Source organism: Lepus europaeus, chromosome 19 (genome assembly GCF_033115175.1).
Source record: "Lepus europaeus isolate LE1 chromosome 19, mLepTim1.pri, whole genome shotgun sequence".
NCBI classification, from domain to species: Eukaryota; Metazoa; Chordata; class Mammalia; order Lagomorpha; family Leporidae; genus Lepus; species Lepus europaeus.
The window spans coordinates 64,832,403-64,855,701 of NC_084845.1; the positions used below are offsets into that span (position 1 = coordinate 64,832,403).

At 51.4% G+C, this 23,299-nt stretch overlaps 1 protein-coding gene and 1 long non-coding RNA gene across 9 annotated transcripts in view; one reads left to right on the forward strand and one right to left on the reverse strand.

The window, feature by feature from the left end:
- The window catches only part of MAF (MAF bZIP transcription factor), a 335,480-nt gene extending 321,993 nt beyond the window's left edge, over window positions 1-13,487 (reverse strand). For both annotated transcript variants that reach the window (XM_062175788.1, XM_062175787.1), the window contains exon 1: window positions 12,170-13,487. In XM_062175788.1, the coding sequence (XP_062031772.1) occupies window positions 12,170-13,317 (1,148 nt within the window). In that variant the 5' untranslated portion in view covers window positions 13,318-13,487. The remainder of the gene's footprint in view (window positions 1-12,169) is intronic.
- Window positions 13,488-14,327: 840 nt separating this feature from the next.
- Window positions 14,328-23,292, forward strand: LOC133747960 (uncharacterized). 7 transcript variants are annotated; one of them, XR_009864423.1, is made up of 6 exons: window positions 14,328-14,422; window positions 15,631-15,709; window positions 17,848-17,997; window positions 18,220-18,286; window positions 18,855-19,339; window positions 20,673-23,292. It is a non-coding gene; the product is annotated as an uncharacterized LOC133747960 (long non-coding RNA). The 7 variants fall into 7 exon arrangements; XR_009864422.1 differs by lacking the exon at window positions 20,673-23,292 and having other exon boundaries at window positions 18,855-18,919; window positions 19,186-19,847; XR_009864424.1 differs by lacking the exon at window positions 20,673-23,292 and having other exon boundaries at window positions 17,835-17,997; window positions 18,855-19,847.
- The last annotated feature ends 7 nt before the right edge of the window (window positions 23,293-23,299 follow it).

Sequence of the window (23,299 nt, forward strand, 5' to 3'; positions counted from 1 at the left end):
GCTGACTAGCTATGGAAAGGGCCAAAGGGGGCTGAAACAGGGTGGGTGAATCCCGCTTGCTTCCACTGTGCCCCACCGTGAGAGGCTGAGCCAGCCACGCACCCCCCCAAGCCGGCAGCCTGGCTCAGCTTTGACGCTGTCCTCAGTTCAGAGGGAACCAAGCGATTCCTGGTTAAGATCGGGGAGGATCCGAATCATTTCTAACGGGCCTCTCACGTCGGCTTTCACAGGCAGTGAAGTTGCTGGGACACATTCTCTGCCATCTTCCCCCCCCCGGCCCCTTGCTCTGGCGTGCTCTGCCAGCACGGTGACCCTAACTGCAAATGTCCTCTTAACAAACTCAGCCATTTAGATAGCACCACTTTATTAACTTCTTCCCTAACTTAGCAGCAGGCTGTGCTTAGAACGATGACATGGAAATGAGGTTGCTTTTTTTAAAAATTAAAAAAGACTTTTTGCTTCACAGTGAATAACAAAGCAGAGTAATTCAAAGTAGTTAGCTTTCTGTGGTTCAAAAAACCCTTCCTGCTATTAGCTGTACTAATGTAAGTGGCAAAATAATTATCATTTACTGTACAGAGCCCAATATTTTCTAGACAGCAGTTTAATAACAAAGCGGATTTGTCATTTCTTCCTATAGTTAGTCACACTATGCAAGTTCAGACTGTCAAAATATATTTAAAATCTAATTTAGAAAATTCAACACGGCTACAGCAAGTCTGTGTACAATGACTGCAATAAACTAGGAAATCAATCTAATTTTTTCCCAACATGAATATTCAGTTCCTTTTCTTTAATCCCTAACACTTCTTTCTGGCTTACGTTACACAATTGGTATGAACAAATAGGCTATACTCACACACCTGCTGTAACTAAACATAAAATCTTGCTTTACTTCAATTTTCATTCAATGTAACTCTCTATTTCTTGCAATGCCCTTTCTCTAAATAGTAAGACTATGCCCCAAATACTGGGACAAACCAACGAGTACTTTGTAGTTGTCAAAGCTGCCCCCATACATTATATATCTTCATTCACCTTTCATAGTGCAAATGCTTTGGAAATACAAAGGGACAAACTACCCTTCTTCGTGTCCTAGTACACATTATAAATTATTTTTATGCCAGGAAAAAAAAAAAGAATACAAAAGAAACAAGAAAGAAACAGAAATGATAAGACCTGCAGGTATATCAGTAAAAAAGTTATTCTCTATTTTTAAAGTTCAGATGGTAAATTGCTACAAAATAAAAATAAAAAAGGTTCTCATATAAGATGATTTTTTTTAAAAACGGCTAGAAACAACAGATTCTTTTAGAAATGCAAGTGAATCAAGTTTAAAAGCTTAAGAGACTGTGGAGAGAATATTTTTGCAATTCCTTTGGGGTGTTTGCGAACATATGTCAAGCTTCGGGAAGGAGTATTAACGTGAGATCATATACTTGTGAGGCATTTTTCAATTTTAGAAAAATATTACAAAGCAATATTTGGATGGAGGCTTTGCAAAATGCCCCTTCTGCCTTCCTAACCATATCATTGAGAGTCTACATTATTTTTGGAGAAAAAGAATCAGGCCTCATTAAATGCAATATTTGGCACCTGGCCTGGAATCTCATAAAGCACGCGTCCTTCCTAGCTCATTGGGGTCATTTTCCTCAAGATGACCCCTGCTCTGGCTGCCTGGGGAACCCGCCTGGTAACCCCGCATTTACGTTCAAAGGGTTGTTGAAGAGGGATGTTTGCACACCTGAATGGCCGGTCATGGTGGGAGGGTGGGAGGTGTGGTGAGGGCAGTGAGGGCCTGGGTCTGCTCAGCTGACCACTGAAGCACATTTCTGAGGAGGATGGAAGAAGGGCTCAGGACCCGCGCAGCGCAGCGAGCGAGTGTGGACAGTGCGCCCTGCAAGCCTGTCTCCACACGGCCCAGGTCACAGGAAGTCTGGCAAAGGGAGTTGCCTGTCTCTGAGTTGGGAGGATCATTCTAAGACACATTCTGTAGGCCAGGCAGGCGTCTGGTCATCTGTGTGCCTGGGATCATTTTTATTTCGTAAAGCAGAAACTGCATTTTTGTCTTTAGCAGCTTTCCCACCCTGCAATGTGTTGCTTCAAAGGGCTTCACCAAAATAAAATAAAATAAAAATGAGAAAATAAAATGACAGAAGGCAAATGAAAGACTATGTCCAACTCATTGTCTGGAAATGGAAAGACAGAAACAACATCTTGTAGTAGATTTAATCTTAGCGTAACTACTCCAGGTTTCCAGAGCCCTTTTCCATCACAACTGATTTTTGCAAATCTGACAGTAAAAATGTCCTATATACTCGTGTCACTTCTTAGTCTCAACACATTTATCTGCACCCTAATAAATCCTCCCCTAAGACAAAGGGAAAGAGAACAGCCGAGATTCATTTTCCTTCCTCGCAGAACTGTTCCCCCACACTGAAGGCTCCAGAAGGGACCATTCCTGGAATTCGCCTTTTTAACGTCTGCTGCCTTCAGTCAGTTCCTGAGCGCCCGGGCTCCTTCCGGAGCCGCGTGCACCGCTCGGGAACTCAAGCAAAGCCAGACCCGCACCCCGGCCCTGCGGGAGAATCCTGATCAAGTGCTTGAGCCGCCTTTGGTGTGCAAGGTGCTTCCGACTGTGCGCTGGGAAACCCAGAGCGAACCGAGCGAGGCTTTGCAGCTTGCCATCTGGAATTCCTTCTTTGCTCTTTTTTCTGTCTCTAACCAAGGCAGGAAAGATTTTTTAAAAATTAGAAAAATGGGCCGGAAAATTAATAGAGCAAAAATGAAATGAGCTGGAGCCGCGGATGACCTTACTCTGGGAAGACTGGGACGCTCGCGGGTGGGTTGGGGGTCCACGGAAGGGCGGCCCCCGCTTCGTCCCTCTGTGAGCCCATTCTGCGGGGAGTTTTGATAACTCCGGAGCCCCGCTCCGCTCCGCCCCCCAACCCCGCCCCGCACTTCTTCCGGAACACCTCCACTAAATTCCAGCACAAACCCGAGCCCCCAGCCGAAGCCAGGGCGCCTGAGTGGGCGCGGGGCTCGGGGAGCGCCGAGCGTGGTTGTCGTCAGCGCCCCCGGGCGCCGGCCGCGTTTTGGGGTCTGAGTAGCGGGCATCCAGGAAAGCACCAGCTGCCCTAGGCTCCGGCGGCGGGCCTAAAGCTGAGAGCGGGCTCTGAGGGACCTCCGGGACCCTCCGGGCTCCAGTCGGCGCGGCCCCACTTGGAGCGCACCTGCTGCAAGCTCTTGGGGGACCCCCGAGCGTGAGCTGCGCACCGGTTCCAGCTACCAAGTCCCGGCCAGCGAAGCTCAACTCAGGGCGCCTGTACTCCGCAGAATAGGTGCAGAAAAGGGCTATGGGAGGGGAGCCTACGCAAACCGGGAGAGGGCGCAAACCCGGCGGCCCCAGGCTTGGAGACCAAGAAACTCCGATCAGCCTTCCAACGCTCAGGAACCACCCCCTCCCCCCGCCCTGCCCCCAGCCCTTCTCCCCATCCCAGCTTCCATCTCCACTTAAACTGGGGCTGGGTGACTCACTGGGTCCCACACCTCATCTTGAGCGACTGCTTCTGGGCCCCAGGGCAGTGCCCTCTGAGGCTCCCCAGTGGCCCAGGTGATCAGCAGGGAGAGCACCGGAGGAGACAGGAGGTGTGATCAGGGGCCCAAACCCTGGAGTGCAGAACTTCACTACTGCTTTTGAAATCTGTGCCTCTGTGACAGGCCTCTGCCTGTCGCTCACTCTGCAAACAGGGCCTTTGCAGTGGGGGAGGTGGGGACCTTGAAAATGACCTGCAGCTGACCCCTGGTGATTGAGGGTCATGGCCAAGGTTGGCCTCGGTTGGCTCCCGCACACCAGCCCCTTCCTCTCCACTGCTTCTGGGCCTAGATGAGCTTTGCCAGTTGTCCTGGGATCCTCTGGCCCACATTCTTGCTGGAGAATGTCCTGGAGGCGCTCAGGCACCCACTTCCGCTGGCCTCCCAAGGTGGACAAGGCAGTGCAGAACCAGAGCAAATATTGACTGCAAAAAGGGGCCCGTGCACCACTGGCCTGATGGCGCTGGCCAGGGCTCTCTTTGCAAACAGCCTTGCTAGTGCTTCTTTAAAAGAGCGGTTTTCACTGCCCCCACCCGAGTGCCAATGTCTCCTCCCATCTCAGCGCCCTTGGCTTGTGCCTGTTCCCCAACCCAAAGAACCAACCACGGGGAAAAGCCTTCTTTGGAATCTCTGAGCCTGGCAACAGGCAAGGTTGGTAATGAGGACACTTTGATTAGGGAAACCCAGAGCTCCAACCCCTGCTTTGCAGCTCCGGCCCAGGGCTAGGCTGGGGGTGAGTGGTGGGCCGGGGTGGGGAGGGGGAGGCCTGAGGACCGGACACCAAGAATGCCTCCCTCTCTCCTGCCTCTTTTCTGTGAACCTCAGCACACATCCTTCTCGAATTAACGCCCCTTCTGGATCCTAAGGAAAGATCCAAGAAGAATCCGTGCAGAAGGGAGGGCCGTGGTTTCACAATCGCAGTCCTCATTATAGGGAAGACGGTTAGTTAACAAAAGGGAGGGCCAAGAGAACGTGTTGGACGAGGGGCGAGGGGCGAGGTGCTGGGAGCCGGGCTGTGATGCGAGCAAGGAAACACGCATTCCAGTCCGAGCCTCCCTGTGGAAAAATGTGTTTTGTGACTTTCTTAAAACTGTCCAACTCTCATGCAGATTCCTGTAAAGAACCGATTTCCATGTGCTCTTTCTCTCTCAGCCTTGTTCTATCGGGCATATTTCTGGAAAACACTCAAAGGGCTTCCAAGTGTAAACAATTAAAATCCACCAGCATGTCCAAAACCTATGGCGGTGACCGTACAAACATTGGCACATCTGCCTAGTGCAACATGTCAACACCGTGCAACTGCAGGTTGGGATATTTATTTATAAATGCCCCCAAATGAAGGCTTTCATGCCTTCCACTTGGATTCGGTCCCTAAGCCATCTCAAGGAGGATTTTTAAGGAAAGGGATTGCAGAACCAACCTTACTTGCACCTGACTCACTCTGGCCACTGACCAAGCAGGATTCACATTGGTAAAGGGGGTTGTTGCTGGGTCTCGTCGTCTTTCCAAGTCCCTCTCTCCCTCTCTCCCTCTCTCTCTCTCCCTCTCCCTCTATCCCTCTCTCCCTCTCTCCCTCTCTCTCTCTCCCTCTCCCTCTATCCCTCTATCCCTCTCTCCCTCTCTCCCTCTCTCCCTCTCTCCCTCTCCCCCTATCCCTCTATCCCTCTCTCCCTCTCTCCCTCTCTCCCTCTCTCCCTCTCCCCCTCCCCCTCTCCCCCTCTCCCTCTCTCCCTCTATCCCTCTCTCCCTCTCTCCCTTTCTCCCTCTGTTTCCCTCATTTCTCACCTCCTACAGACAGTACAGGCAGAGGGAGCCCTGGCGGTATGGATGCCTTTATGCAACACAGAGCCATTTGATTTGTTTGTTTTGTTTTGTTCCCCTCGAAAGGGCAAAGATGCCCCAATTTGTGGCAGGACTGTACTTCTTTATGCCCCAACAATCATGAGACAGCCCGGGAGACTGAAATTCTCTCACCCTGTCCGCTACCCCCGCTCAAGAAAAAATGCCAGACAGAGCTGGGTTTGTTCAGGAGCTGGGGCGGAGCACAGCCTGGAGAGCAGACCCCTTTTCTGGCGCTGTTTGATGTCTGCATTTTGAAGATTTATATCAAAATCGAGAAAAGCAGTGTTATGCGAAGGTGGGTTAAAGCTCTTGATCTGTTTTTAAACAAATGCAAAAACAAACAAATCTTGGTTCAGGTGGCTGGGCCCTGGGCCACCTCCCTGCCACCTCCCTTACAGCTGCCGTACGCCCCATCCTGGTCCTGGGGCATCTCAGAGATGTAGGCTGAGCTCACGGTGAACAGAAACCAGAGTTTCTCTTATTTTCCTCCAAACAGGAAGGATGGCACCGGCTGTAAATTGTCCATTCAGCATCAGAGAAATAATCAGAAGTGGTGACAAGCACAGCCTCTCCATGCAGATAAAGCCTTTTTTTTTTTTTAAAAAAAAAGGAACAGAACCACCCCCCCACCCCCCAAATGAAAAATCGAAATAGCTAAGACATTGCTTAGGAAGAAAAAGGGGGGAATATTATTAAAAATTCAGAAGCAAGTGGGTCACAGGGTGAGCTTTGCAAACCAGCAGTCCTAGCCAGGTAAGTGTAGCCTTTCGCTGGGGGTTATCTGATGGCTGTGGCCCAAGAGCTGGGTTGTACGTTTAACTGGTGAGGCCATCAGGCCGCTGAAGGCTGTCACTCATGCATTTAGTCTCCCATCCTAGCTTGGTTAGTTTTTAACTATAGGCAGGCCAAAAAAAAAAAAAAAAAGAGGAGAGAAAGAGAGGGAGAGAGAGAGAGAGACCGACTCCCGACTCTGTGGCAATCAGACTTTTTAAAATTTGCCACTGGGCCTAGGTTTCTTCTGTCTCTCCAGCCAGGCAGCAAGGTGGCTTACACAGAAACCACGGCAACACAGGGAAAGCTCCCCGTGTCCTGTCCTACACAACCCTCCAATGTGCCATCGACAACTTCGGTCGCGTAGACCAGGTGCTGCTGGGAACGTAGCTCCCGGGACAGCTGCGTGCTGTGCTGGGGAGGGTGGCCACCGGCCGCCCTGTGCTCACTGCTGTTGCGCTCCGGTTTGTGGTTTGGCAAGGGGAGGGCCAGTTTAAGAAGTATCTAGAATTGATGTTACTAAATAAAAACGACTAGGGCAAAGGTAGACGGGAGGAAAGCTCCGAGCGTTCGCACGCCGCTCTGGGTAATAAATAGAGTATTTCCCGACGGGGCGGCCTGCTTGGAGAGGGGGCCCAGGTGGCGATGGCTCGGAGACAGTGAGGAAATGATGTCTAGAGAGCAGATTTATCTGCTGGGCAGAAGTCGGGCCGCTGAGCATTTGATGTCAATATATTAATGTGTCAGATTCATTGTAAAAAATTATGACATGGTTTTTGAGAAAGGAAACAAGCGAAAAGTGAGGGAATTAAAAGGAGGTCGTTTTTGTGAGTGCGGGGAGAAAAGGAAGAGAGAGAAGCCGGCGGATGGGGCAGTGCTTTGGACTCCCTGTGTGTTTTGCCATCCGTTGCTTGCATTCACAAGTGAACACGGTGGACAGCACTCACACACCCAGCCCCGGCTAGGGCCTGGGGGAGAACTGGGGCATTTGGCTCCGCGTCCGCTTCTGCCGGGGACATCTGTTTGCAGAGGGAGAGCCCAATCTTCCTTCCTCCTTAGTAAAATTATTCGCCAGAAAAAGAATGAAGTGTGAAAAAGTACTATGTAGAGCAAGCACGCCCGTGCAGTCCTCCCAAGCCTATGGGTTCCTGCTGCTACCTCGGGAAACTTTTCTCCCTGCAAACGGGCCTCTCTGTCTCTCTGTAGTTTCGGTGGATTTTAAAAACTGCCGGTGCCGCTTGGGAACACTGGCACCTAAGCAGCTGCGTGCACCGTAAATGGAGGCGCAGGAGTGGGCCACCCTGGGAGTCCAAACAGAAGACCCACAGACAACAGACAACAGCTAAGAAGTATGCAGGTTTTACATGTAGTAGCCTTCTCCAACGCTATGGTGCTTTTTTTTTTTTTTTTTTTAATAAAAGGAAACTAGATAGAAGTTAGAGGTAGGCTGTTTTTCAGAACTGAAAATCAAGAATAATTTTTTTTCTTAACGTACAACTGTAAATTTCACCTACATTTCATCTGGCATGCACGCTGGCATGTATAGTTCGCTGGGGCTTCCCAGCAAATGTGGTATATTCCACCGACGGGGTCCATTCTGTAACTGGAATGCACGGAATTTTAACACTATTTGGACAAAGACTCAGATGCAGTGTCAGAGGAAAGCTAGTTTATGTTTATGATTTTTTTTTTCTTAATTTGGAGACTTCCTTGGAATGAAGTGCCCCTCTGCGGGATGTAGGGGTTCTTTGTAAAAAGAGGAGCATGCACTCATGTTTCCCACCCATACCCTATTTTTCAGTTCTTAGTAATTGTTGCTGCTTAAAAGCGCCTTTCACTAGGAGTTCATCTTTTCTTAAAGCCAGCCAGCCACGCCCATTTCTACCAGTGCTTTCCACTTCCTTTTCTGCTGTTTTGGGGCCCAAACTGCCTTATGGTATTGAACTGCCTTACAGTTTCCTATCCAAGTGCCTAATTGTTGCATAAACGTATTTTCCTCCCACTCCAGGCCCCATGCTCTGTGAGACACTGTGGGGACTGCACCCCAGCTATCACCCTTATTTTGAGAATGTTTGCCCAAAATCCTTCATGGGATGCTAAGCTTCCTATACAACAGATGTCTCCATTTCTACTTCTTCAGAGAGAGCGAGAGAGAGGAGAGAGGGAGGGAGGGAGGGAGAGAGACTGGGTGTCTCCCAGCTGTGAGCAGAGGGGGAAAAATTCTCTGAAGCCCAGAGCGACTAACTTCCAGCACATGGGAGTAGGCTTACTGTTAAAACTTCCGTTAAGCAAAATTAAGTGTGGATTCGGGAGCCATATCCAAACTGGCATAGCACGGAAGGTCAAAGGCACCGCGTAAACACTGCCTGCGTGTTCTGTGCGAGAGACAGGAAGGCCAGATGATAAACTGGCCAGGGCTCAACAGCACCAAGCACAACCTGTTTTCTTCAAAGTAAGGCTTCGTTCAGAGTTGCAATATTATCTTTCTTTCTTTCTTTTTTTTTTTAAGAATGGAAAACAAACTGAAACAAAAGTCATCCGTGTTTGGCTACATTTTCACAACAGTGCTGGCTTTGTCTCACATTCTACCAGGGCTCTGGGGGGAAGTTGAGGAAGAGTGCAAGCTGCATGAGTTTATAACACCAGTGGTATGAATTCGTGTCCATTTAAAATAGGTCAATGTTAGGAGGCCTGCTATTGAAGATGGCTCCAATCTTTCCAAATGATCTCTAAGTCAGCTTCCAGACCAGCCTGTTTTGGGGTTAATATCCATAAAGCAAACAAAGCACAGCCTTTATTCCACGAAAGCATTATTTTCTGCTTATATTCCTGGGGCTAACGTGATCTGAAATCGTTACCGGCCTGCCTTACTGGGGAAGCACTCTACCAGTGTTCACAGTGAAATATGATTTGATGCCACAGTTATACCTGATACGTACTTGGAGTTACATAAGTCAGAGGTGGACTTTCTTTTTCCTATTTAAGGCCACTGACCTTCAAAGTTAAAGGAAAAAAGTAAAAACAAAAACAAACAACTTTGATTTGTCCAAAGTGTTTATATTCCATCTTGTCAGGTCTTGCTAACAAGAAAATCACGGTGTGGAAGAGAAGGAAAAACAATCAGTTCTAGCCAAAAGGCAATCGCAGTTTATCTGTCCCAGGAAATGCTCAAGCCACTTCCAGGGCCACACTTGCTGCCTCCCCTTTCTGAGACAGGTTTGTGTCTGGATTTCACAAGTGTGGGGCCTTGTTTGCAAAGTCCAGCACCACTGACCGCCCCCCCCCCCAACCCCAAAGGGTAATGATGGTTCAACGGATTTGAAAACTGAAAACTTCAGGAAGAAAAAAAAAATTGAGAGACCATAATATGCATTTGTATGAAATATTACTAATTTCCACAGGGGGCCAGCCTCAGCAACTCGCAAAACAGCCTCTGACTTGACCCTGCATGACTGCCTCGCTGCTCCTCCACCAGTCCTTGCACAGGCGAAAAGGATGCATTTTACCCTCCTCATGCAATTGTTGGGCCCAGTTAAACTGTACACTAAGAAACTGAGTACAGAATCAAAAAAAAATGCAGTTTATTATTGTAGATTATTCTTTCTCTTGATATAACCAGAATTGAAAATGAAAGGAAAGCACATAGGAACATCACGCGTGGTTAGTTAGTAACTCAAGATATAAAACAATTTTGCACAGCAAAATATGTAAAAGAAAAGTAACTGACAAGATTTTTTTATATTTATTGTGGTAAGATTTACTTTTCATTATTTTAAAGACAGGATGTCAGTCCCTGAAAATAACATTTACTGATTATTGCCTTTAAAACTGTGGATTTTTTTTAAGTTACAGAAAATCCAGTTCTGCACCACAATACAACTGTAAAAAAATCTGCATCGTCTTAAAACTGTGCAGTAATGCCATTTTTATAACTGCATAAATTTTATTAGCGTTCTAAACAGTTTTGCAAATTTTTTGTATTATATGCTTGCAGGTTATATCTTAGTGCAATTCAGTCCCAAATACTTTAATTTTGAAAAAAAAAACATACATTTTGAATGTAAAATAATACCCCTACAGATATAAACAGGGGTGTTTCCCCTTTTAATACTTTGGTTTTCAATACAGTCAGTGGTATAGCAAAGACTACACATACCCAACTTAGGTTGAAGTTGCAAGCACATGCTGTATACGCTACTTTTGTTTTAAACAGTCCCCCTGCAAACTCTACCCCCCTTAACATCACAACAGTAAACAATTTAGTGCATCAATCTTTTAAAAAATCTACAGCTAAACAGACCTAACTCTTCCAAATTTATCTATAACATTCCTTTATCTGTAGCATACATTTTAACTGGGCTAACAGATTATAAAAACTAGAATTAAATTATATACTAGAAACCCATAGCATTCCACATTTGACAATGACCAAAAGCCAAAAAAAAAAAAAATAATAATAAAATAAAATAAAACAAACCAAAAATAATGGGGCAGATTTCTCTCTCTCTCTCTTTTTTTTTTTTTAAATAAATTTTAGACTGCTTTCTGGCAACAGCACGATTTTAGTCCCCAGAGTGGGGCATCATTCTTAATAAAAAGAAAACATTCGAGTTCTTTCCTGTTTGCCATGTTAAATTGGTAACCCATTCTGGTATCTGTGACAGGAATGCCTTCAGTGCACTGACAATGGAGGCTGAAGTTCTGAGGAACTCAAAGCAGTTTGGGAGCAGATGCAAACTTTCATGGGAAGAAGGTTCTAGGGTTGCACTTTTTTGTTCTGAACTCAAAAAAGTCGTGAGGCACTAAAACAAAGTACGAATGCCATGCTCTACGTCTTCGAACGTCCATTTCCAAGCCAAAAGGAAAAAAAAAAGAAAAAAATAATTATACCATACATGTCCAGCATGCAGGCTTTTTTTTTTATTAATATAATGTCTTTTTTTCCATAAAGTCTTTGAAACAGTTAAAGTTCATTGTTGCTAAGACGAAGTAGCAAGCATAATAATGCATGAGATGAGAATGAGTTTTCTTTTAAATGGCAGACAGAACTCTCAGCTTTGGCATCCTAAGGCCAAAGCTCACAAGTCATACCCCAAGGTGGATGCAGGCTTGATTGTGGCAGGTTCAGGAGGATTTTTTCTCTAGTTTAGCATAACAATGCTTAAAAAAAAACCCCGAAGGAACTCAGCACGTTGCAAGTCTATAATATTTCACATTTTTTTTTCCTTTGCAAGCTCAATCTCACATGAAGAACTCAGGAGGAGAAAAAAAAAAAAAACTTTTATCTCGGAGGAGATGAGTGGAGAGGGAGTGAGGGTGGAAGTTGGGCAACACAGCAAGCTCCAAAAAAGTAAAATTAAAAAAAAAAAAACAATCCAAACAAAATAAAACACACACAGAAAATGAACACCAGCTCATGAACTGAAGAGGGAAGAAGTGGTGGTGGGGGGGGACAAAAAACACAAAACAAAACAAAACAAAAAAAACCAGGTGAATGATGCAGGCTTCAAAGGTGAGCAATGGTTCACTCCAAGGGCTCCGCAGAGATCTTTGAACATTGTGCAAGTCGTGGGGGGAGGGAGGATGTTGTAAAAAAAAAAAAAAAAAAAAAAACCAGCAAGCTAGCAGGTTATGGAGACTTTCAGATTGGCAATCCGTGGGCCAGAAACCCCTTCCCTCCCCAACTTAAAACAGCCGCCGCCGCCACCAGCAGCAGCACCACCTGGGAGCGGGCTGCGTGCGTGCGTGCGCGCGTGTGTGTGTGTGCGCGCGTGTGTGTCAGTGTATGTGTGTGCGCGTGTATGTCAGTGTATGTGTGTGTGTGTGCGCGCGCGCGCGCGTGGGGGCCGGGGGCTCGGCAGGGGAGGGGCGCGGCGGTGGCGAGCGCAAGCCCACCCCCGGGCCGGACCCCCGCGCGCGGCGCCTGGCGAGGTGGCTAGCTGGGGTTGCGTGGCACACTCACATGAAAAACTCGGGAGAGGACGGGTTGTCGCTGCTCGAGCCGTTTTCTCGGAAGCCGCTGCTCACCAGCTTCTCGTACTTCTCCTTGTAGGCGTCCCTCTCGCGCACCAGCCGGGAGATCTCCTGCTTGAGGTGGTCGACCTGCTGCAGCAGCTGGTTCTTCTCGGACTCCAGCACGTGCCGCTGCTGCACCCTCTTGAAGCGGCAGGACTGGGCATAGCCGCGGTTTTTCAGGGTCCGCCTCTTCTGCTTGAGCCGGATCACCTCCTCCTTGCTGACCCCGCGCAGCTGCCGGTTCAGCTCGCGCACCGACATGGTCACCAGCTGCTCGTCGGAGAAGCGGTCGTCGAAGTGCAGGCCGCCCGCCGCGTGGTGCGGGTGCAGGGCGCCCCCCGCCCCCGCCGCGCCCCCGCCGCCGCCGCCGCCGCTGCCGCCGCCGCCGCCGCCGCCTCCGCCGCCGCCGCCGCCGCCGCCCCCGGCGCTGGCCGGGCCCCCGCCGCCCGCGCCGCCCGCGCCCCCGGCCGAGCCGGACGCGCTGCCCGCGGCGCCGGGCGCGCCGGCCGTCGGGTGGTGGTGGTGGCCCGCGGCGTGGTGGTGGTGGTGGTGGTAGTGCGGGCCCGCGCCGCTCTGCGCGGCGGCCGCGGCGATCACGGCGGACACCACGGCGGCGGCGGGGCCCATCTCCTCGCCGCTGCCGCCCAGCGCGGCGCCGCCGCCGGCCCCGGCCGCCGCGGCCAGCTGCTGCGCCCCGCGCGCGTAGCCATCGAAGCCGCCCTGGAGCTGGTGGCTGTTGCTGATGAGCGCCTCGACCGCGTCCTCGGGGCTGAAGCCCAGCGCCTCGGGGTTGAGCTGCTGCGGGTAGCCGGTCATCCAGTAGTAGTCTTCCAGGTGCGCCTTCTGCTCGCTGCCGGAGCCCGGGCTGGGCGCCGAGAAGCTGGGGGAAGGCGGCACCGAGCTGCACGGCGTGCTCATGGGGGTGGAGGACAGCGAGCCCCCGGCGATGAGACGGCCGCACTGGCTGATGATGCGGTCGGTCTCCACCGGCTCCTTTTTCACTTCAAACTTCATCAGATCGAAGTCATTAACATATTCCATGGCCAGGGGACTGGTGGGCAGGTCGGAGTTGCTCATCGCCAGTTCCGTCGCCATCCTCCTGCCGCCGCCGCCGCCGCCGCCGCCGCTCCGCCAGATGGGCTGCAGGAGAGGGGCCAGCGGGCTGTGCTGGGCGGCGAGCGGGTGAGCCAGCTTGCCGGGCTGGGGCGCTTCTAGCTCGCGCGCCGGCGGCTGGCCCGGAACCTCCGAGCGCGCACACGCCCCCCCGCCCTGCCCGCGCCCCCCGCGCCCGCCCTCCCTCCCCGCCTGCTCACGCCAAGGGACTCGCTCGCTCGCTCGCTCGCCCCGGCCCCTCCTCGCCTGCTCGCCTCCGTGCGCGCCGGGCCGGCGGCTTCAGGCTGGGGGAGGTCCTCGGCGAGCTGCGGCGGCGGCGGCGGCGGCGGCGAAGCCGGAGGAGCCCGGCCCGGTGCGCGGCGTCCCCCGCTCGCCGCTCCGCTGCGCGCTTTGCATAAGGAGGGCTCGGCTCGCCGGGGCGCGCGCGGCGGCCGCTCGGGGCTGCAGGCGCGGCGGGCGCTGTCCGGGCGCTGCGGGCCTTGGCACGGGGGAGTTAACGCTTCATGCTTCTCGCCTCCGCGTCTCCTGGCTCGCTCGCTCTCTTTTTCCTCTTTCTCTCTCCTCTCCCTCGCTCTCGCTCCCTCTGTGCACAGTGCAAGACAGAGGTGCAGCCTGGCTGGAGGGAAGGGAGCGAGGAGTTAAGTTCCTTCTTGCCTTGTTTCTCTCTCTCTCTCTCCCTCTCCCTCTCTCTCTCTCTCTCAAAAGCAAAATCGCGAAGTCCTGGGCAAAGGCGAGGCAGAAGAGCCAAGGGGGTGGCCGAGCGGGTGAGCGGCCCGAGCTACAGCGCGAAGATGAAAAAAGATTTTAAACCCTGTGATCCAGCAAGAAGAGTTTAAAGCAATTGCTGAGTTTTATAGCACTCGTGACGTCAGGCCCAAATGGGAAATTGACTGGCACTCTGGGCCAATGGCAGGCTGCGAGCGCGGCGGCGATTAGCATAATAGTATAGAAACAAGGAAACTTTTCGGAGCTGTCAATCAGGGCCCAATCAGCTGACTGTCAGCTGGGACGGGCTGGCTTAACCCTTGCCGCGCCGCGCTCCCCGGGCGCGCGAGCCAGGCCCCGCGCAAAGTTTGGCGCAAGAAGGGTAGGGGTTTTCAGAGGGGCTGCGGGAGCTCGGGCGGGCCCCGGAGCACCGATCGCTTCTCCTCCCGAGCGCGACAGGGGCCGGCCGGCCTTCTGGCCCCCTCCCCCGCTCACCCTCTGCGGCCGGCGCTGGCACTCGCCGGACTCCCCGGCCTTGCCACCTCCCACCCAGTCCCCAGCGCCGCGCGTCGGCCTTTCGGCTTTTCCTCCTCGCTGCACCTCTGGCATCCAGGTGTCGGCTGGGGGACCCTGCTTCCCTGGACAGCTCTGCAGTGCTCCGCGCTCAAACTTGGCTCCAACTCTGTCCCTCTCCCGGTGCCGGTGCGCGGGTAACGCGCGCCGCGCTGGGGTAGGGGCTGCGCGCAGGACGCCGCTCCACTGCGCGCCGGCCTGGGGGAGCTGGAGGGGTCCTGGGGAAGGGAGCGGCCCCGGCACAGTGGTCTTCCACAGGCGATGGGTGAGCTGGGGCCGTGGGTGTAGGCCCCCGGCCGCAGGCGCGCGCGCCCCTGGCAAGGGAGTGCGGCCGCGGCTGGAACTCTGGGAGCTGGAAGTAGCGTGGAGGGTGCTGGGTCCTCGGCTCCCGACCCCGGCCAGAGCGTGGCCTCCGAGACTCGCACCCCCAGCCCCGGTCGGCTCAGCCGCCCCCTGCCGAAATTGGGCCCCCCAGTTTTAACCAGGCCCTGCGAGCGTTTGGCCGAATTCCTCCAGACCTGCCCGCGGCAAGACCCCAGTCCACACGGGCTACCCTCAAAGGGTTAAATTTTAAGCCACTTTTTCTCGGATGGACCTGGAAATCTGGAGTGGGGGTGAAGTAGGGGGGCGTTCCCCTCCCTCCCCACTGGAAATGCTAATAACCGGTTTAGTTTTTCTCAATCGATTGTTTTAAAGCTTAAGCAAAAAAAAAAAAAAAAAAAAAAAAAAAAAAAGGAAAAAAAAGAAAGAAAAAGAACCCGACAAGTCTGTTTCTAAGATTTTAAAGCGATAGGCCAGTCGGAGACGCGGGGATTCATTTGGGATTGAGAGACACTGCTGGGAGCTTACCCCGCGTCTGCGACACCGGGCAGCCCGCTTGAAAGTTGGCACTATTTGTGCAATTAATGAGACGCATTGGGCGTTAATCGTATTTATTTGACTTTGCGGGAGAGGGGGGGAAACGCTAGGAAGGGATGCATTTAAAAAAAAAAATTTTTTTTTTTTAATTCTGAAAAGCCCGCAGGAGGATCGAAGAGCTAGAACTATTGTTGGACCCGGTTGGTTTGTGCCTCAACAGCGCCACCTTTCGGCAAAGGTCAGTGGACGGCGATGCGCGGCCGGTTCCGCCGCGGCGGGGAGAAGCTGCCTGCCCCGGGCGGGCTGGCGCGCAGAGTGGGTCCGCAGGCGGCGGGCGCGCGGCGGCGTGGGTCCGCAGGCGGAGGGCGGCCCGGGCCTCGCACGCAAGGGGCGGGAGACCGGGCGCGCAGGCCCCGGACCACAGCAGCCCGCGGAGTCCTTGCGGCCGAGCCCTCTTGGCGCGCGTCCCCCCGCGCCCCCCAGCACCCCGTCTCCCAGGTCCCCCCAACCCCACCCCATCACCCCCCCAGTAACAGGCCCAGCCCAGAGCCGGGCTGGGTTTGCAGCGGGCTTCGCGGCGCGCTGGAGAGAAGTCAAGTTCTCTAACTCTGGGCGGTAAGATGAAGTGCGCTGAAACAAAGTTGTTTACCTGCAAAGTAATTCCCGGGAAACCTGACTTCTGACATCCGGTCCTACAGTAAGCCGGCTTCTTGAACCCGGCGCTTGGCGCGCTCGCACCCACCCGCGGCGGCGGGCTTCGCCGCTGATCGCCAGGCCTGCGGCTGCAGGCTGCGTAGACCGGGGCAGCCCTAGCCTGCGCCGCGCGGGGCCTGTCGCCCTGGGTCTCAGCAGACCCGGGCATCCCTGCTGGGAGAGGCCCCGGGAGGTTGGCAGGGCCGGTGCTGGTCCTCAGGGGCCTGCGCCCAGTTGTTTGTAGAAGCAGTTCTGGCTTTGTAGGGCACAGAGCCGGGAGAAGGGGTGAGGATTGTCTCCGAATTCCCCGGCTTTTCACCTAGTATTTCACCTAGTGATGAAGTTAGGGGAAGCTGCTAGGTGCACTCCATATCCTCTGCCTCAATGCAGGGACACTGCATTGTCCCGAGCCATCGTTTTCTACATTTAAACAACAACAACAAAAAATTAGACACAAGTGTCTGAAGTTTATGTATGTATAAATATATATAATGTAAAATTTGTGTATAAGTTGGGGGTTTAGGATAATTTTAAAAATCACATATTTTTGTTGACAGCTCTAAGGTATGATCCATGCTTCTCCCCCCCCCCAAAAAAAAAAATAAGAAAAAAGCATTTCTGGCTAGGGACATTGAAACTTCTGCACTTGTAAATAAACAATATTTTTTAAACAAAGTTGGCTAGTGAGGAAGCTGGGGCCCTACAGATCGGCGGCGGCCGCATACCCAGTCGTCTCCAGCACACATCATTTCTAGAAATGCCCATCTTTGGCACGGTTGCTGTATTATCATCTGCGCATTTTCTAGGGTTTATTTTTGTGCACTGCTGTCAAGCTAGGGTGTTTTTCTTTCTCTTATTGTAGATTCTTTTATAGTTCTCTCGTTTTCTCTTGGGGAAAAAAAAAGAGAGAGAGAGAGAGGATCAGGACTATTTTTCAGATGTGTAGCCCTGGTGCTCTCTCGGGCTTACAACTTAATTCTCACTTTTGTCCCTTTTACTTTATTATTTAGTGATTCACAGGGGTGTCTAAACATTTACAGTTCTCTGTTAGCGGCGTTTCTTTTATAACAATCGAGCTCTCTCATTTTAATTAGTACTATTCAGGTTTCTGAGTCTCTACAATTACAGCAGGACACATTTCTTTAGATTTCTTCCCTAACTTTGTTTCACTTCTATCCAAGCCAATCTAATCCAAATACAATATGAACTGTGTTTTCTTACAGCTTAATACCCCCTTGCTATATATAGCCCAGGAATCTCTGTAGAACAATATACAGTAATTCAGAAACCATGCATTTGTCATTACTGACCAATTCAAACCAGTAGCTGTGAAGTCTCTGAAAGCGATGAATATTTATAGAAGATTTTTGAGGGGAGGCGGCCATGGGTCGAATCACGGAAAGGGTTGCGAAAGAGTCAGCATCAAAAACACAACTGTAGTTTCGTGCCAGTCCACGCGTAACAACTTCGTGCAAGATGAACGTAAAACCCTTGCGAACAAATTACAAAGACTAAAAGCTAAAGGGAATATATTTTTCCTGATTGTTACACCAGCTTAGGTGCATCACACCAAAATCGGACATAAATGTGTGTGTGTGTGTGTGTGTATAAAATCTGTAGAGAACAGGGTGCATCAAACACGGCGTCTGAACTCTTTGTTTATCTGGGAGCTGATTTTTCTAGGGCAGAGCTGACCAGCGTCCACTCCATTTCACTATGAAACCACCTGAATTGATCTGCGAAAGAGTTCTTTAGAGGAACTGAATGATGAGGCGCCCGCTGTTCTTAGGTCTCGTGTTAGATAAATCCTTTTAACAGTCTTCAGTTAGCAGGGTAAGTAAGTCACAAATCACTGTTCGCAGATTCATGGAAGAAAATTAATAGAATCAGACGCGATAATCTGATAAGGGCAAACTTGCTGAGGAAACAGTCTTGCCTCACATCGGAGGCTCTGAAACAACAGTCTGATTACCCCGAGTCGTCATGAATAGGTGAATTATGTGTTAAATAATCATCAGAGTAATTCAGCATTTATTAATTCTTTTTCTCTTTAAGCAATTCACAGTTGTAAGTTAAAGCCGCTCTCTCTTTGAAGACACATCTTTTATAATTTTTATTAGAGGTAATTTATTATTTGCATTACCTGTATTTACTTCATAATTGAACATTTTGCATTCAAATTTATGTAATGCATTATGCTTGAGAATATATTTCTGCCTGATTAGCATAAATAGTCACTTACCTCATGAATTACTAACAAAGTTTATCTTAAAATATAGGGTTTTTTATTAAGTGGAACGCAAACATATGTACAATAAATTCTGATTTTCCGGTGTGGTTAGAGAACAACTAACATTTGCTTACCGGGAGGAGGAAGCGAAATAGAGACAAATGAGGGGTGGAGGTTTTCTTTCCCAGGGTCTCGTTTAGATGGGGGGGGGGGGGTGAGCCTGGTGAGGGGGGGGGAGAAGCCGAGGGGAGAAGGCGGCCCTGGGCTCCTCACGTATTGTTTGCATTATTTTTTGGGTGCTCTCAACATGAAATGTGGGTCCCACCATCAGTGGTCTCTCCCTTAGTGACAGCAGGTCAATAGCATGGACAGAGTTTGGGGGGTTTGTTGATTTTATCTTGATTTCATGTGTGTTTTGCTTTGTTTGTTTGTTTTGTTTTTGGTCTCCTTTTGTCTGCAGCGTTCTTCCCAGGCTGTGTCATGAAATGCGTGTTTGTTTTGCACACGAAGACGTGGAAGATCCAGGTGTGTTCCCAAGCGAGGACTCCTGGGAAGGTGGACCAGATGGGGGCCAGCTCGCTCCCCCTTCTTTATCCCACAAAGGCCCCCACAGTGGCCTGGCAGATGGGAGGTGCTTGGTGAATGGCCTTGTGTATGCTGTCCGCGAGAGTGTTAAATGAAAGGACTTCTGGGTCCAGGCCGTACAAGGGATGTAAAATGAGGGGCCCGGGTCCCCACTCTTGCCACCCCGCATCCACACATTTCTGTGCTGTTTCTGTCTCCCTTTGCAGGGCAGGGCCGTCTCCCTGGGTTTTCCTTTTCCTTCGCTGAGGGGCTGTTGATGACCACGAGTCCGTCAGCATCCCTGTGGGCCCTCTTTGACATTTACACTGGTGAGGGGGGTTTCTCTCCACAGCGTTTATCCCTCCAACGAATTCTACTGTGGTGAGTTCAAAACTGACTTTAAAAAAAAAAAAAAAATAAAACAACAAAACAAGATTAGAACAAGGGACGAGTGCAGGCTGTAATCTTCCTGCTCACTGACGAGAGGACAGATTCATGGACGACGGTCCCTTGTGAAGTTTTGCTCTCCGTCATTGTTGCCCCCCAGTGATGGGGGGGTGTCCACGGCTCCTGATCTGGGGACATCACGTTTACATCCTCCTTCAATGGGCACCATCAGAGGTCGACCCAGAGATTTCCTTAACATGTGTGCTCTGAATTCCTTTGGCTGGGACCCCTTAGGGGGACCTTTATGTCTGTTCTCAGTGCCACTGTGGGCGTGGCCAGGCTTTGTCAGGCATTGTTCTGTGCACTGCAAACACCAAACGTGCCCAGGGACGCCCTCCCAGCACCGCGTCCATTGCGACAGAATGTTCCAGATCCTACGGAGAACAGAAATCGGGCTGAACACCTCTACCACCCACAATAAAAGTTAAAGGGACAGAATGGATCCTCTGTTGCTATTTTTTTCTTTATTAGTTTTCTTACAGTGATATCTTCTCTGGCAAGCACAACAGAAATAAGCTATCAAACAAAAGGATGGCTAGTCCTTATCTTCACCAAGACCCCTGGCCTTGGTGTCAGCTGTTACCAGCTGCAATAATTAGGGTACATATGTATACTTTTAACGGAGTGGCCTTGCCGCAGCTGCACAGTGAACACCCTTTGAAATGCACTCACGTTTACAGTCTCAAACACTGGTTTTGAGCACTTCTCTCTTCTTTGAGCGAATTCACCCCGTGGGATCTTAGACTGCGGTGGGGGTTGGGGGGCAAAGTCAGAGATCCGATCAGCTAATGTGGGCGTCTGACCCTGCTTTACACTCCCTGGCAAGGGAGCTGGCTGCATGTACAGCCGGCTTCTCCAACAGGGGCAGCAGACACAGTGCCCAGGGCCCACACTGGAAATCAGTGTCTAATAAAGGGGTCGGCTGCAGCCCGGATTACATCTGTCAGCCCACCAATGCAGTCATCAAATATAACTGCATAGGTAGATGTGTGTGTTTTTATAGAAGAAGGGGTTCATGGGAGCCAGCGTGCCCAGGGCCCACCAAGGCCCAGACTCAGCCTGGACAGCATGTACTAGATCCCTTGCAGTGACGGGTGGCTCACTACGTATCAACTGTACTGTTCACCTATTTTCCCAGCATCCTTAAGGCTGTCATGAAGTCATGACCCCTTCTCCACGTGGATCCTGATGCTACAGACTCATGCTGCAGGGCCTGTGGGAGGCAGAGAGCCTACAGGATACCCTTTCCCTGTCTTTCATTTTGTAGCCTACACCTGGGCCCTTGAACGTCTCCACATATGCCGTGATGCCAAGCACTACTGCTTCCTGCTTGCTCACTCCCAGGTGCACGTACGTGAGTAACTGCAGCCCTCTGAGGGTTCAAGTCCCATCCCAGCACTGACGCCAGGTGCCCAAGGGGAAGCCTCTCACCACAGAGTGAGCTCCACGCCCCAGCTCCTGAGCTGCGGTCGTCTGCCCCACACGCAGGCCATGATTTCATGAGCAGACACGCAACAGCAGTGACTCATGGTGCGTGCATTTTGGACTCGCTCCCCTGGGCCCTTCTGTTTCCCCCTTCCTAGGTTTGTGTGCTTATCTGAACCCAAGCGCAGACGTGTGTGCGTCTTACTCGATTCAGTCTTAATCTCTGTGCCGGGTGCAGATGACATTGATGTGCTTTGGACCTGCAGCACCTGCAGACTGGGATACTGCTGGGTCTCGGAAGTGCACCTGTGAAATGTCCCTAAGGAGGCGGGGCCCCAGGGGAGCTCTGTGAACAGTGCTCGACTGCTTTTCTTACCATGCCCAGGATTGATAAAGACTGGGAGGGACCAAGCCCTGTGGCATCCCAGGGTAGACTGTTCCCCACAACCCTCATGACCTCTGACTCCCTTAAGTCCCCTAATAGACATTTTAAACTGAGCTACCTGGTAAGCAGGGGTAATTTTAAATTAAATCGCCCCCATCTGGGTATTCTACATAGACGAGAACTTCAAAAAGTTTGCTGAAAATGGAATCAAAAGATAAGCTTATTTGGGTGCAGTGTTTTTAAAAAATTTACCATTTAAGAGGTCTTCAAAAAAGTTCATGAAAAAAACATGTATTATGCCAATACTATGCATGGGTTTCAAATATTTGTGGCACGAACATAAGCTTATCTTTTAAATCCATTTTTCCCACAAACTTGCAGACATACCCTCGCATATCCTTTGAATCAGTTTTCTGGGTCCAGGCACAGCTCTCCGTGGAAGAGGCTACGTTACTGGGCAACTGCTTCGCGATTCACACCTGTCTGTGTCTTTGTAAACCTTGGCTCTGTCAAAATATGTAGCAGTTGTCCGAAGTTGGGACCGCAGAGACTAATAAAAAATAGATGAAACCTGGCCAAACTCAGCAGAAGAGGCCTGTGTGCGTCTGAAAGCGTCTCTGAGAGGCTCTCTCTGCTCTTGTTTGGATCACCCATTCCCCTGCTGATTCCTGCCGCGCGTGCTGAAGCCAGTGGCTCGGAGGCATTTTCCTGAACAGAAGAGTTCAGAATTTACAGTGTCTGCCTTTGAGCTGCGGCCAGGGCCCCAGTCTGTCTGAATGTGCAGGCTTTTGCACAATCTCCCGTTTGAGGCCTCCCTTGCTCCCTTTCAGAGAGACCTGGGAGGAGCGCAGGGACCAGCCCATGAGTTATTTATGACCTGTCTCTGTGTCCTGTGTGAGAGAGCTGGGCTCTGGCTGGTTCAGCAGCCCCAGTCCGGGATTGCCAGAGCTCAGGGGAGAGAAAGGGACCCCGGAGGCAGGCATCGCTGACTGTTGACTTGTGGCTGGGGGAGGAGCTGCTGATTAGGCGTCATGGTGTCACAGTGAGGCACGCTTGGCTGTGGCAGACTGGAGTGTGAAGGACACGGGTGGCAGGGAGGGGGAGGGGGTGGCCTGGAGACAAAGCTTGAAGTCAGCCCCCAGGTCACTGTTCAGGCTGCAAATGGACTGAACTGCATGAAGGCGTTAAAAAAAAAATACCAATCCTGGATTGCATGGAGGGACTGCCTTCAGCTGTTTGGGGCTGGATAGATGGGAACAGGGGCCAGACGGCCAGAGACACGGGAGAGAGCTGACCCGGGGTTGCCGTGGGGGCGATGACAAGGCATGAGGGCAAAGCTGGGCTGTCTTTGAGGATGAAGTGACAGAGCTAGCACCTTGAGGCCGGGGGCTGCTGTTTGGGACTGGTATTGTGTGGAGCCTCGGTCCTAAGGCAGACGAACCTCGCAGGTGCCTTGCTTTGGCATCACGCCAGTGAGGGTGCGCGTCCTGCTCCGCGCCACGCGTGAGACCTCGGCTACATTTGCTGAGCTCTCTGGGTCTCAGCCTCTGCTTTGGTCAAAGAGTTTTTGTGTTTTTGAAACACACAGATACCGCACGCCCGGCACAGTGCCTGTCCCGCAGTGGGGGCTCTGCCAGTGTGGTTAGCGCGTGCCCGAGGGTGGTGTAGAGGGACCTGGGCACTATCTCCCCTCTTTTGTCTTTTCTGCTCCTGCCTTCAGGTTGCACTTTCCCTGGCCTCTTTCTTCCCTCTGGCCTGGGAGTCCGCTCACCTGGGATTCTACCTGTCCCTCTCTGCCTGTCCTGCGCCCTGGCTAGTGCGGATCGGTCCTCAGGTCCTCGGTCTCCTCTGGAAAGCCTTCCTGGTCCTCTCGCCTCCTGCGCCCTAAGGCATGCCAGGTGCCCCGCTGTCGGGCTCCCCGTGTCTGAGTCCCCGCGATGCTGTGTTAGTTCCCTTCTTAGCTGTGGGCATTCTGAAGCCATGGGCATCTCCCACACCTACCACAGAGCCTGGCACGCAGTAGGTGCTCAATGATATCTATTCAATGAACGTGACTATGCAAAAGCTCAGATTCCTCTCCTCTC